Consider the following 15249-nt stretch of genomic DNA (forward strand, 5'->3'; position numbering starts at 1 on the left):
ATCCTGAGAGTACAATTTTGCCCTTGGTTGGTAACCAAATGAAACAGTGCATCTCACCAAAGACAAACCTAGCAGAATTTACCTATGCTGCTGCCTTGATACCAGAGGTGTATGCTATAAAAGAACCAGTAAAAAAATCTTGTAAATCACACACTTATATTTAATATATTGAAACAAAATAGTTAAGAATGCAAGAACTGTATACAGATTAAAAAAATATTTTTAAACCATCTGATCTTAAAAATAGACAATAGTAGTGAAGCTTAAAATACAACCACTCGCATTAAAATGTTTCAAGCAATACCACCTTGGTGTGTCCTGTTCCGTCAAATGGCCATTAAGATAACACATCAGTTGTTAAAAAGGTTGTGTTGGTTGGAGTCACTTTTTCACAATCCAAATCTACAACAGTTTTTCCTTTGATGCAAGAGCCCGAGCATTCCTGGTGCAAGCTTTCCTGCCTCTCTGAAAGTTTTGAAGTGGATCGAGCCATCGAGCCACTTTGGCTTCCATTGGTTTGCGAGCAGACATTACTAACTTTAGTGGTTTTATTTTTGTGGTGGTTGTTGTAGACTTTATATTTCATGAGGAGGATGAAGATGAAAACAAGAACTGAAGCCACAATAATACCCCCAATAATGATGATCATGGTTCCTCCAAGAAACTGCGCGTGAAGGGATCGGCACTGTTTGTATTCTTCTTGGGTTGTGAACTGCACACATCCGATCACTCTGGTTGCGGTCAAAGATGTCAATCCATCATCATAAACAGCAAGAACACAGAGGTCGTACTCACGTCCTGCAACCAGATCAGTCAAGAAGAAGGATTTACTAGCAGCTGGAATCATCCTGGAAGAGAAAATGAGTACAGTAAACATCCAAGCTGATCGAGCCTAAGGAGAGCTCTTTTGACTATCAGTGCCACTGCAAGGAAACTAACAGAGTAGAAGACGAACACAGCAACCGGAACAAGCAGCAAAAAGCTAGTGTTCCCTAGGTTACTCGGTGGGGATGGAAGACACAGATTTTAGCAGTGACAGTATCTTTACCTTGGCCATTTCAAACAAACATGGACTGGAGTGCACACGCTTACCAACGGCCAGAGGAGAAGGCACACTTGATCTATTGTTTTGATCTGCATTATCTCAAATTTCCACAGTCTCAGCATAGAAGGGCGTAACATGCCCTATGCGGAATGGAATACAGTCAGCCTTTAGAAAAACATAAAAGAACCGGAGCAACATACTTGAGGACTTAAATGGCAGAACAGGATAAAATTAAACACTTTAAAAGGTATTTGTAGTAATTTTATGTCCACAGGAAGCACATTTGGAAGGTCAAGGAAAAAAGGCAAATTCAAACCTTTGGTCCACAGATTAACCTTACTTCCATCTTCTAACAGCTCCGTGATGCTCAGTGTCTTGTAATCAGGCGAGCAGTAAGAACAATCACAGCAAAGCGTATGCACTTGCAACTAAGTGGTGTCTTCTGTAGCCCAATAAACAGTACATACTGACTTCCTTACCTTGATGCAAGCCTACCATTGAGATTGTTCTACATCAAGTCCAAATATTCCTTTACCACAAAGCAGCATTGGTACTAAATCGACAGATAAGAAGGATCCCAAAAGAAGAGCTATATGCTATGTTACAAATTCCCACAGACCCCAGCCATGACCACATGAATCACAGTATCTCATTGCAGACCAGCTCTCCATATGTTTGGCTCAGATTCCTCACTGGAGTAAAGCAGGACTGTTGTGGAAGAGTCAGTGAAACTACATCCATTTATAGTGGGCAGGCACGTGGCCTTCTCCTGGTGGTGGGCTGGTGGTGGAGAAGACTAGCCACTTGTCATACAGTCTTTTCCAAGCAGTCATCCATGGGACTACAGACCGTACAATGCTTAGACTGGAAAGAAAGAAGAGCCACATGTTCAAACACATGGCTGCTACCACTTCATTTATAACAACTGAATTTCTGTGACTCTGAAAAAACAAAACCGCTCCCTTGTCGATGTACATGCACCACCACAGATTCAAAGAAACGCTAAAGGACGAGACCCCCAGAGATCTCTAGCCCAGCTTCCACACTGAGCAGTACTACCACAAACAGCAGATCAGGTCAACCACACTCTAGCCAACACTTGAAAACCTTCCGTGAGCTCTCCAGGCACCATTCCAGCATTAGACTATCCTCCCAGTAGATATTTATCCCCTAGTGTCCGATTTGAATTTCCCAAACCACAACTTGTAACCGTTGCCCTGGTCTTAATTTATACCAGTAGCTTCGCGACCTCCACAGAATCTGGCCACGTGCTGGATTTTAGGGTTAACGAGATTTTTACTGCAGGAAAAACAGGGTTTGAGAGGAAACTACGAAAAGATTCATTTGTCAAATTGAAACACCCAAACAATTCCTCGTGTGTACATAATGAGAAATTTAATACAATATTAATGTAGGAGGAAACGTGCAAAGCTAGCAACTGCTTCAGACCAGCAGAACAAGCCCTTGAAATTCCTCGTGGCCACCGTTATTCATTCAGAATGCAGAATGAGGTCTCCCAGCTGCAAGCGTTAACAACAGACTCATCCCTTCTCTGCCCTGCAAGCATTACTTTATGGAACAAGCATTTTGTCGTGATTGTTGCTTTACAGTTATACATCTCCTACACCGGCTGACCACTGAATCCTCGAAGTATGTCGTGCTCCTTGCTGTTTTATTTCTTCCACAAGTTTAATGCAGTGATGTCATTATATAACGTTACAGCATGTCAAAGAAAACACCAAGTTTATGTTGTCTCCCTGGACCAGGACTCCAGAAAGCAATGCACTGATCCTTGGCTTTTCCAGGTACCACTTTTGGTAGTGTGCAGCTGGTGAGTCTTCCACACTCTCCATGTGAACACGGCCCTCAATGCCCAGCTGGCAGGTGTGGCTGGTGCTCCTCAGAGCGCCACTCACTTTGCTCTGTGGCTTGACATCCACCTTCCTAAAACATATACCATTATCGATTATCAGGCAAATACTAATTAACTTTTCAGTCTTCTGTTCAGCCACATTTCATAGTAACCAAACATGACAAGAGAACACCATGGCTCAGACTGGACTGCATTCCTCCCTCAGTTCAAACACCAAGTTACACTGAAACTAAGCAGAAGATTCTTGCTTGTCACACAAAGGGATGTGACTGAGAAGACGGAGAACTTAGTTGCCTGCCTTCAACACTAAAAGGCTTTGAAATCAGTCATGCCTCCCAGAAAAATACTGCTGGCAGCTACATCCAACTGTGGCACAAAGTCTAAAATTGCTTGACATCAACAAAGCCACTGAAAAAATCACTGAACCTCAGGGCACAATATGTAAAAAATTAAGGGATGTCATAGATAACCTCTGCAGAAGGCGGCACCATTTCGAAGACCAGCTAAGCAACAGGAACAGAAAGGAAACACCATACAGAAAGCATCCTTCTAATCTTTAGGAGTCTGCCCGTCTGTGAGAGGGAGGTATAATTGCAAAAAATATGCAAAGTACTGTTTTCTAGCTTAATGTCCATATTATTTGCCTTATTCAGCAGCCTTTAATGCTCACTTTTCTTCTTTCAAACAACTTTCTGCATTGCATTGTTGTCAGAATTATTCAATCAAGAGTTCAGTATTGAAATTTGACTAATTACCATGGAAAGCTATGTACAGCATGTGCTGCATTACAGCGTGCCCAGCTATTGCTGAAATACTTTTATAGTCACTGTCATCAAAAAGAGGAGGTTCTAAACGAAGGTCTTTCTGATCTCCTGTGCAAATCATCTGTACAAATGTTGAATAAGACCGAATACGTATTTGATTTCTATCAGCTTTTCTGGTAATACAAGGCTATTTTCAGCTCCATGAATAAGGAGAGACGTATAGTCTTGATAAAGTAGAAGATAAGGATTCTTCACTGGCTAAGCAGTTATTCACAGATATGTCTCCTGGGAAAGGCAGCTATTTTGGCATATTTAGGAAGTTTCAAGGAAACCTCTACGAATGAGTAAGGACAGCTTACAACTGAGTAGGCAATGTGCCTACAGCCATGCCAGCAGTTAACCTCTGCACGTTTTCTCGCTTCTGCCTGCAGAACGTTTACTTCTGCAGTAGAGTCTAGTCTTCCCTATACTGTATTTATTTCAGTAATGCTATAAATGATTGAATAGTGTTTAAATTCAATCAGTTTGACAAATTAGCACAAGCTTGACTAGGCAGGTCTTCAGTGCCAGGCTGTGGCAAATGGCGAGGACTCGGAGGAAAGGCCAGAAAGCATGTGGGTAGATCTTGGGAGCAAGTGTATCTATCATCTGAAAACTTCATTCTACCAGAACCCACCGACTACAGTTTAGAAAATAGCATCTTCAGAACAAACATGTCCATTAGCACTTAGTTTGACCTAATAACATTTTAAGCAGCACTGACTATATTGCAGGCTTGTTACAAAACATATTCAGGATGCCGTATGATCCTTGAGAACCCCAAGTGACCGGGATTTAGGGGCACTGCGATTCTAAGCAGGGTAAAGCTTATCAACCCCTCAGTGGAATTATTCCATCTCAAACTCAGAGCTTGCAGCAATCAAAGTAACTTACTTAAATAATTAGCTTGCATGAAAGACATTTCATAATAGTGATACAGAAGCCAAAAACCCATGTCTGCCAGGAGATTCTCAAATCTCCGGGGACGCAAAAATCCTTTTACTTGGCTAGTTTTTTGGGGGTTTTGGTCTTATTTTTAATTCTTTGAGAAATGTTATGATGTTATTTCACAGTAACTACCCATAAGTCTTTTCTCAAAAAACCCCTTCATTTACATTAGAGTTTCACCAGGAGCTACCTTCCTACTACCTATAAAAGTGCCAAAATGTTGGGGTTTAGCTGCAACTCTGTCAAATCGGGTTTTTGTAGCTGAAAGCATGCTACCTTTTCTCTTACATCCGTAATAACACAGAGTCTGCACATGCTTGGTGTTGGCCCATGAGCACCATCTTTCAAAGGGATCAATAGCAGAATAGTAACTGTCAGATTTAAACGAAGAGTGCTAACATAACTGGTTTAGGAGCACTAACATGTATAAACCATAATCCGTGCCAGCGTTTCCCCTGCCATCTGCAGTCAGCCAGTAACAAATAAAGCCCTTTGGTGAAAACTCAACTGTGAAATCTGCTCACAAAACTTCTGACAAAACATCATTTTCTAAGATTGGAAATATTTCCTAGCAACGTTGTCCGAAACAACAAAGTCAACTGAGCAGCTTGAAATAGGAATGGAGTCTTTTGTTTGGATTGTAATTGATAATGATGCTGCCCATAGGAGAACTTAATACTGTGGCTTGACTGCCTCAAATGAATCACTTTTACTTTGGCCAACCCCCCTGCTCCCAATCTAACGCTACTATTCTGAAGGTTTGAAAAGACAGATTTTTCTTCTGCCATTTCAGCTGTTCAGTTGGGAAGGGAAGGGCTAGGGTGAAACAAGGGGCAGGGAATTTAAGGTATTGGAGTGACCCCGGTGACAGGAGGTCTTTTTGAACTGATTCTGTCAACAAACTTCTGAGCACCCAGTTTACTCAGCTGATTAAAGGGATTAAAAAGCAATCAGTACAGAGTCCATGTTCTTCACAGAAACACCCACTGAGACCCAAATACAATCTATGACATCCATGGAGGTAAAAACAGAGACCGTTCTAAGACAGTATAAAATCCTAGACCATTACTGAACACAGGCTGCTGCCTGCATTTTTCAAAAGAATTATTTTCACGTGGTTGATGCTACAGTCTGGAAATGAAATGACCACGCACCAGAAGATACAGAGAGTTATGAAGCACTGACAACAGCTTTCTTATAGAGCTTTCACCCAAATCATGCCAGAATTTTTGATAGAAGCAATGACAGCAATTGATTCTTATTCTTACTATTCAAAAAAACCCATACTTCTGCATCAACAGTACAAAAGGAAACAGGGATGTTCTCCTCCTCCAAAAAAAGCACAGCATCTGAAATGTTTGGGAAACAAGACAGTGATATTTCACATTCGAATGATCTCTCCATAACGCAACAACTACCATATCATTTGCATGGTATTATTTTTATGAACTGTGATGGATCTCCAGCAGCAATTGGTGCCCAAGTAAGAGGTTACACTGTGCAGCCTCATTAACAAAGATCATGGGCGTGTGGGAAGGAGGGGAATTACAATAGAGGAGTGACCTCAGTGGTCTGAGGAATCGGAATCCCGACTTTGTAAGGGTAATCCCGATTAACTCAGCACGCAGTCAACTATGAGAACATAAAGCTTTTCCCCATAAAGGGAAACCTGAAGAAGAGGTTTCCAAGGAGAAACTCCCTGAAGAAGCCTGGAAACTGCCATGACAACTGCTGTGCTGCAAGATAAGGAAAAAAGCTACCAAAATTAAAGCCAAAAAGTGACAAATCACGTGACCCACTGTATTTACAAATGTCAGATGTCTCCCATATTTCTGCACTTCCACTAGTATATATCCTCTTTTTTTGAGGAATGACTGCTGGCTAGGCAAAGCTGTGCCAGGGGAGGTTTAGGTTGGATATTAGGAAAAATTTCTTCACGGAAAGGGTAGTCAAGCATTGGAACAGGCTGCCCAGAGAGGTGGTGGAGTCCCCATCCCTGGAAGTGTTCAAAAAATGGGCAGACGTGGCACTTTGGGACATGGTTTAGTCTGGTCTACCCTTGATTGGTTTAGTGTGGACTTGGTAGTGTAGGTTAACGGTTGGACTGGATGATCTTAAAGGGCTTTTCCAACCTAAACGATTCTAGGATTCTATGAATGCGAACATGACCATTTGTCCAAGATTTCCCCCTGACAAACAGCCACCACTCATGCACAGACTTGCTGGACAACCATGGCAATCCTGACATACTCCAAAATCACTACAGTTACTGCAACGCACACACGGCAACTCCACCGTGAGAGGCACGATGCACCGCCTGCTAGCCTGAGTCCATCCAGTGCACGGGCAGGGTCCAGTGCGTCAAGGGCACCCGGAAAGCAAACACGAAGTCTTATGGCGTGTGCCTGACCAACGAGGAGCTATAAAACCTCTTCCAAACTTCACTGTTTGAAACCTAGCATGGTCCTGAGGCTTTCCATTGCACTGTGCTGAACTAATTTAAGAATTTTTGAGCAGACGTAGCGTGGCTGATTCCAACTGCTTTTCACGCAACAGATGTAATCATTGCTATATTGATCTGGCAACATATCACCGTTTCCCCAAGAGTGACAGCTCTGCCCTTTAAACAATGGTACTTTGTACTCCATATTAAAAGCGGTCTGTCTCTCAATTGCTAAGTTTTTCTCTCAACAGAGAAAACAAGGACATATTATCAGCAGTTATATGCAATATACAGTCTCTCAATTATCTATAGAGAAGCATCACTATTAAATACTCATCTTCTAATTTACAGCATGTAGTTGCAGCTAATTAAAGTTAGATGATCACTAGCTATGAAACATTAAATTCAATGCTTAGGAGACTATTGCCTTTGATGTTATGAGATCCAGCTTCTAATTGACTAGGACATCAATCAGATTGTTATGAAGCATTAGTCATCTGCTGCTTATATCAACTGTGGTACAGACTGAAGTTTATCCAGCCTGGCTCAGAAATACAGAATCACTTTTTTTTTTTAATTTGCTGGCCATTTGAGGAAGCACCAGTAGACAAAATAGGAGCACCTGCACCTTCAGGGGATTTTGAGCATCAGGTGCTGCCCTGCTCTCTTGCACACTGAGGGAGGCTACAAGAGACAGGTGGCCCAGGGTCCTGCAGACATGAGCCTTTTATCCCATAACCTAACACAAGGAGTCATTTTCATAAAGATAGAATCATAGAATCATATAGATATAGATACATATAACCTAGATCAGCACACCAAAGAGGTGCATTTTCATCTCTACGTACACGCAAACATGCGTGTGCATCATGACAAAGCAGCAATAAAATAGCATGGCATCTCTCCCAGATTAATTACTGCTTTCTAAAGGTTGTATAATATTCGTCACTACTATTTGAGTATTGAAAGGTCACTTCTGGTGATATCTTTTCCCCAAGACTAGCGTTAGAAACCTGGGCAGGACACTTGAGCAACAACAGTTAAACTAAAATTATAGCATTGTGAAATCCCAATTGCATAGGAACTGTAATCAGCATCAAGACTGTAAGCTGTTTAAAGAATACAGATCCATTTATATCTCAGAGAAGTAAAAGCTACACAAAGCGGCTATTACGATTCTTGATTCACTCTATACATGGCTGTACAACAACACTTTCCAACCTTTCTTCTGAAAACAAACAAGGCTCTTACTTTCAATATTGATGCTTTCCGCAAATTGCTACCTGCACCTTAATTTACTGATTCTGGATTATTGCTACTCATCTTGCCAGATGCTTCACTGTGATGCAATTTTCTTTCTCCATAACTAAGGTCTGCCGTCAATTTTGCTAAACCCTGTCCCAGGAGATAGGTCAGTGTGATAGTTTCCATTTCACAGAAAGAGAGGAGTTAAGTGACTCACCAGAGACAGCACAGTAACTGGTGCAGCCAGAAGCACAACTCCTATTTTCCTTTCCAAATTCACCACTGGGAAGAACGCTGTGTGGCTATATGTTGTGAATCTCCCAAGCTAGGAACAACAAGGAGCAATGATGGTGCACTTATGTGCAAGTGTACACAGGCGGCATAACCATGTGCAGGGCGCATATGTTATTCTCACATACATGAACGGATAATTTGATTGCAGTCCAAAGGGAAAATTAGGAAGAATATAATCTCCCTCCCTCTGCTTTCATAGGCTCCTAGCACAGGCACAGATGAACGCGGACTTTCCCACAATTCCCTATCCAGAGGGAAAAGGAAATGCAAAGGTGAGGAAAAATAAAGGAGTCAAAGGAGCAACTTAAATTCTCAAGAAAAAGCAAAGTTGCCATAGCAACTGCTCTTCCTGTGGTACCAACTCAACTTGACAGAAGCGACAGGTTTCTGATGCATCCTGCACCGCTTAATACTTTCTCCAGGCAGCAAGCTACCGCCTGCCAGAAATAAATTACGCAGTGTGCTCTAGGTAGAAGGAAGCTTTTCACATTCTGTAAAACTCCTTTGGCAGGACTGCAGCACTGCCACTGCTGGGTATACTACTACGCATCTATTTACATCTCCATGTATCAACAGACCGGCTCTGTGAAACTGATGTTTATATACCTTACCAGAGACACAGAGTCTGAGAGGGGGTCTTGACCACATAAAGGGTCAGCAAACAAGTCTGGGGGCTCCTGTTTCTCCAGCGCACATTAATGTGCTCAATTTAAACCACTCCGACATTTATAGCACGACTCAAAGTAGCAGTTGTTCAGACAACTGCAAATGCAGAATTGCTGCCCAGTTACCATTCCTCTTACCTTAGCACAAAACTTCCTTTAAGGATCTATATTTGATGATTACTCACTGTGGGAACTGAACGAGAACACACGAATTTTCGTCTTTGAGACGCCCATTACTCTACAGTCTATTACATTGTATTATTTGAAATCGCTGCTCTGCGATTTGAAGCATCAAGTATTTTATGGTTTTGTTACGACCCTGAGCCTCTTGGCTAACAGGAATCTGGGCCGAGAAAGGGGCATGGAAACATAGCATTCTTCCCCATTTCTTCTTTAGGAACGAGGCCATTCAGCAGCACCAGTATTAAACTCTACAGATTTAGTAGTGAGCTACCACACGAGTCACTTGTTTATTTTTAGAGACTTTGGAAAGTTTAAAACTCATCAAGAATGAATTGCTGCAATTGTAAGAAGGCTGCCAACTCGGCTGACCAGCTGTTATGGCAAAGGATGAAAAATCCTATTAAACAAGTCTCTTATACTACTGTCTGTGCCTGCAATGCGATCGCTGGCTCCACCTGCCTCTCACTTTGCTTGCTTCACTTTACTTTCTAGTGGGACAATTGAATAAAATCCCTTTAGAAACCCCAGTCACAGCTATCGAGGCATCTCTGCTTCACGTTTCCCTTCATTTTGCAACTCTGCTGTTCTAACAGCAATGTCACAAATGTTCTCACAGCTGACAATTAAATGAGGCTTCATCTGCCAGCCAGCTCTTCACCATCCCTGTCAGATACCAGCAAGGCATCCTCCTACCCGACTCTTAAGAGACCCTTGCTTACCCTCACCGAGTTCTCCGGCTTCCTTTCTAGCTTGTAGCTGTGACAACGGGAGGATGGATGGCATCCTTCCTCAAAGAGACTCTGGGGATGGGCATTTTAACATGAGACTTCTCAAAATCCCAAGTGACTGTAAAGTGAAATGTCTGTTTCAAGAATTTCACACAATTTTCATACACTTCTTTTTTTTTTTTTTTTTAAATAAGAATTTGCTTGCAGTGGTAGGTTATTTGAAATAGGAATGCCAGTGGAACAACTATCCTACATTCCTCTCCTTAGGCGACTGCTTACTAAAGCAGTATATTTGAATGCAAACTTTCAGGTATATTTCTGGAGCTATTAGATGTAGCTCCTTTCGCTTACTCTACTCCAAACTTTAGTGCAACCAGTGGCATTACATTAGAAAAATCGTTATCACTCAATTTAGAGAAGTTACCATCCTTACGAAGTGCATAGCTATGAAATATTAAATCCTAATCAAATGCTAGCTCCCACTTTGAAGTCATTCTACCCTCCTTATCCCTTCAAACCCCAGTTAACCACAAACCAAAGCCTATAAACAGAAAAGCAGGTAATCAGAAACTCAACCATCCCCGCACAGGGGAGCAGCTATAAACTTTATCTGCATGCTGTCCACCGCGACTTAATGTCAAATAGTTATTCCCAAGTAAATTTTACCAAATAATCTCCAGCAGACAAATCAGTGCCTTCAAATGTGAAAACCACACAAAATACATAACCTAAAACCCTCGGTGCAGCGTCCAGTTCATACCAGTGAGTTTTATCCCCATGACACCACAAAAGTGGAGCCAAGGAAGCACGCAGTGACTGATATGGGCTGAAGGTTTGGCATAACATGGTTAAGGCCATATCCATATAGGCAGGATGTTCCTTTGGGCATCTTGATTTTTTTCTCTCTTCCCCATATTTTTAAGTAAAATAATTACACTTAATCAGCATAAAAGGTAACTAAAATCTCCATCTCAATTTTCTTAAATGTTAACAACTAAGATATTGCTCATCAGCTTCACTTGGTCCATTAGACTGGATTATGAAACTTAATTATGTCTGCAAAGAGTTTAGAGATCCGCAAGAGGCAGCACAGAAGCAGATGTATTAGTAGTTTTATAGCGTAACTCCTCAACAATGGGAGTTTAAGGAGCAAAGTCTAAGGCAGCTGTTGTCTCCTCATCCCCTCGTTTACAGTTACTGCATGCAAGATAGCTCTCACTACATGGAACCTGTCAGACTATGCTATCCTTTCTTCCTACTTCCACTACCTACTTCACTGAGGTGTGAGCACGGGTATGCCCGCAGGGTTACCTGTACACTAGTATGTCGTCCGCAGAACTGTTATACTGAATCTGGTACATTCGGATCCCAGGGAGGTCATGCTGAGAAGGCCACTGGATAAGAGCAGAGGATGACGTCAGCTCAGCAACCATGACCACCTTCTCCTGCTGAGCCTTTGTTTCGTTTGGAAAGCTTGACTTGGCAGATATGAGAATATCTGAGGGGCCAGGCTCCGCGTCTTTATCGCAGTTGGTGCTGTTAGCAAGGTTAGGGTACGGGGTAACGAGGAGTTCGACTGGAGCCGTCGACTCTCCCGCAGCATTTGATGCTATGCAGGTAAACGTGCCCTTGTCAGTCAAAGAAGTAACCAAAATATCCAGAGTACCATTCTCATAAGAAATAGTCCTAGATGTGTTAGAAACCAGCTTCCCATCGGGTGAGATCCAGCGAACATAGGGATCTGGATCACCAACAGCTTTACACTTCAGAGATATGCTTTGGCCTTCTGTCACTGTTAGTTTTGGGGTTCGATGCGTTATCATTGGGGGTTCACAGACAAATTCCTCCTCTTTAATAGACCAAAAGTATTTGCCCATCAGTTCTGGTGGAGAGGCGCAGGTTTCTAGATCATCTTCTCTGGTGAGACGTCTCAGCCACACAAGTTCACAGTTGCAGTGCAAAGGATTCCCTCCGAAGCTAAGCACCAGGGACGACAGCGGAGATCCTTTAGACTTGGCGTACACGGGTATTCTGGAAAACAAAGGATCAGGAGGGATCTTTTTCAACTTGTTGGAGGTCATGTCTAGACGGGCAAGTTTGTGAAGGTTTGAGAAGATTCCCTCTGGCACAAACTCAATGAGATTATGATCCAAACTGACCGTATTGACATTAGAAAGTTTGGCAATTGTTTCCCAAGGAACGTTAACGAGATTGTTGTAGGATAGATCCAGGTCTTCAATTGTTTCAATGAAGTCATCCAATGACCCAGGAGAGATATAGTTTAATTGATTGTTACTGAGTATTAAATGCCGAAGGTTAATTAAACCTTTGAAATGATCTTCACTGATGTAAGTCAGTCTATTACTATCCAAGTGTAAGGCGTGAAGGCCTTTAAGATCAAAAAATGCATAAGGCATGATTTGACTTATTGTATTCCTCGATAGTGTCAAATGAATTAGATTAGTCATGTTTGCAAAATCTTTTCTCCTAAGTGTAGTGATAAAGTTATCCATTAACCTCAGTTCTGCTGTTCTCCTGTCAATACTGGGGGGCACAAAGAGAAGCCCCGTCTTCGTACAGAGAATTGTGAAGGATGGAGACAGGTTTTGACACATGCATCTTTTGGGACACATCATGGCCTTCACAGCTGTGCTAATAACCAGTAGATAGACAACCAGCCTTTCCATCGTAAGAAAAATAACAGACCTAAAGGGGGAAAAAGAAAAAAAGAAATCCATGTAAATATATTTTAACTGGGCATTAGAAATAGGTTTACATTGAAGTTTTCAGTACAAGCCCACCTGTGCAAACTGGGAACACCTTCCAAGACAATAATAGCATTACCTGCTAATATTAACTTGGATGTTTTTAGAGCTAAGAGCTTCTAGTTCTGTGCTAGTTCAGCTCCACTCTTGTCCTGACTGCAACGCTTAAGGCTGACTGTGAGGCAACAGTCCATCACTACTGCTGCTCTGGGATGTGCTAACAGGGTTGTCTACCTACTAGCAGCTCTTCACAACCAACAGTGTTGACAGTTGTACTTTAACAGGTGGAACAAAGCAAGATGTGAAGCTGATACTTGGCGAGAGGAATGTGAGGGGAAAAAGCAAATAAACATACAAGATTTTTTCAAGTTAAAGTACCATCTACATAACTTTCTCTATGCACATCTGACTCTCTGCTGGGGCTAGAACCTCATTTCAACCTGCATATCATTTCATTACTTTGTGATTATGCTCCCTGCACTTTTTTGCTATTATAGATGTCCAACAACTTGTCTTACCCCTGAAGCTCATCTATGCCTCTCCTTAGTCTTACCCGTACTGAGCAGTGAGCTCTTTGCAGAAATGCATGTTTTAAGGACAAGGTTTTTTTGCCCCAGGAGGTGGCAGGGGTCTAAAACTTCTGCAGCAAACAAGGAGGAGAAATACCTTCAAAAGCATTTCTGAAAAGCAAGGCTGTGTTCAATCAGAGAAGCAGGTATGTATTTTTTTTCTGTGCAGCACAGGTAGCAGCTTTAGAAAAATAAATTTCATAATTGCACATGGGTTTGGTCAATGAAATTATCTGTGTGAAATCTTGTGTATGACGAGTTATTTCCTTTTGTATCCAAAGTGCTTGCCTGCTATACCAAGGGTAGATTTTCATTTCTACTTTACCTCCAGCTGGCTGGAAAATTCCTAAGCATTAAGTGCGGTGACTCAAGCAACCATGAAGGCTAAAATTCCCAATCTGCAACGTAAAGGACTCAGACTATGTGTTTCATGCGAATGTCCTGGTACAACCCAATTCCAAACTCCAGCTGGCGAATCCTACTGCAGAAGAACGGTCTAGAAGGGTCTAGAAGACCACTAAGTCTTTTTGCAAATGAGCACATGCAGTTTTACTTCACATATAAGCTCTAGCATGCTAGAGATCACAGCTGATTAAAGTTAGTTCCACACGACAATTCCTTCATATAGTGGGTAAATGCAGTGTAAAAATAATCAACTACTGCCTTTGAGAATAAGCAATACAACACAAGAGATGGTCCTCAGTTTAGCACAAAGTTGAGGACAACAGCATAATCTGCTGAGTCAGCTATCTGTAAAAGAGACTACCAAAGCCTTTGATTACATGGGCACAATTTGCTATAGATCAGCAGATTCTTACAGTATGTTTGTTGGTGGGTTTGGGGTTTCTTTGTTGGTTTGTTTTGTTTTGTTTTACTTTCATGATTTCCATGAGTTAGAGCTCCTTTACAGGGCAACAGATCTTTAAGATATAGAATTACCGCATCAAATTTGCAGAGTCTGGAAATTAGAATCATAGAATCCTAGAATCGTTTAGGTTGGAAAAGACCTTTAAGATCATCCAGTCCAACCATTAACCTACACTACCAAGTCCACACTAAACCAATCAAGGGTAGACTAGACTAAACCATGTCCCAAAGTGCCACCTCTGCCCGTTTTTTGAACACTTCCAGGGATGGGGACTCCACCACCTCTCTGGGCAGCCTGTTCCAATGCTTGACCACCCTTTCTGTAAAGAAATTTTTCCTAATTTCCAACCTAAACCTCCCCTGGCGCAGCTTAAGCCCATTTCCTCTCGTCCTATCGCTAACTACTTGGGAGAAGAGACCAACACCCACCTCCCTGCCCCCTCCTTTCAGGGAGTTGTAGAGAGCGATGAGGTCTCCCCTCAGCCTCCTCTTCTCCAGGCTGAACACCCCCAGCTCCCTCAGCCGCTCCCCACCAGCCCTGTGCTCCAGACCCTTCCCCAGCTCCGCTGCCCTTCTCTGGCCATGCCCCAGCACCCCAATGTCCTTCTTGGAGTGAGGGGCCCAAAACTGGACACAGCATTCCAGCTGTGGCCTCCCCAGTGCCAAGCACAGGGGGACAATCACCTCCCTGCTCCTGCTGGCCACACTATCCCTGATACAGGCCAGGATGCTGTTGGCCTTCTTGGCCACCTGGGCACACTGCTGGCTCATGTTCAGCTGACTGTCTACCAACACCCCCAGGTCCTTTTCGGCCAGGCAGC

The 15249-nt window shown here is 42.5% G+C and overlaps 1 protein-coding gene across 1 annotated transcript; it reads right to left on the reverse strand.

Annotated features, from left to right (window-relative positions):
• Nucleotides 1-337: 337 nt before the first annotated feature.
• On the reverse strand, nt 338-12926 carry LOC104025794 (leucine-rich repeat and fibronectin type III domain-containing protein 1-like protein). Its single transcript, XM_009479016.1, has 2 exons — nt 11539-12926; nt 338-848 (listed from the first exon to the last, which is right to left on the reverse strand). The coding sequence occupies exons 1-2, from the start codon at nt 12912-12914 to the stop codon at nt 338-340; spliced, it is 1887 nt and encodes a 628-aa protein (XP_009477291.1). The 5' UTR covers nt 12915-12926.
• Between the last annotated feature and the right edge of the window lie 2323 nt (nt 12927-15249).

The sequence above is a fragment of the Pelecanus crispus genome, chromosome 30 (genome assembly GCF_030463565.1).
Source record: "Pelecanus crispus isolate bPelCri1 chromosome 30, bPelCri1.pri, whole genome shotgun sequence".
NCBI classification, from domain to species: Eukaryota; Metazoa; Chordata; class Aves; order Pelecaniformes; family Pelecanidae; genus Pelecanus; species Pelecanus crispus.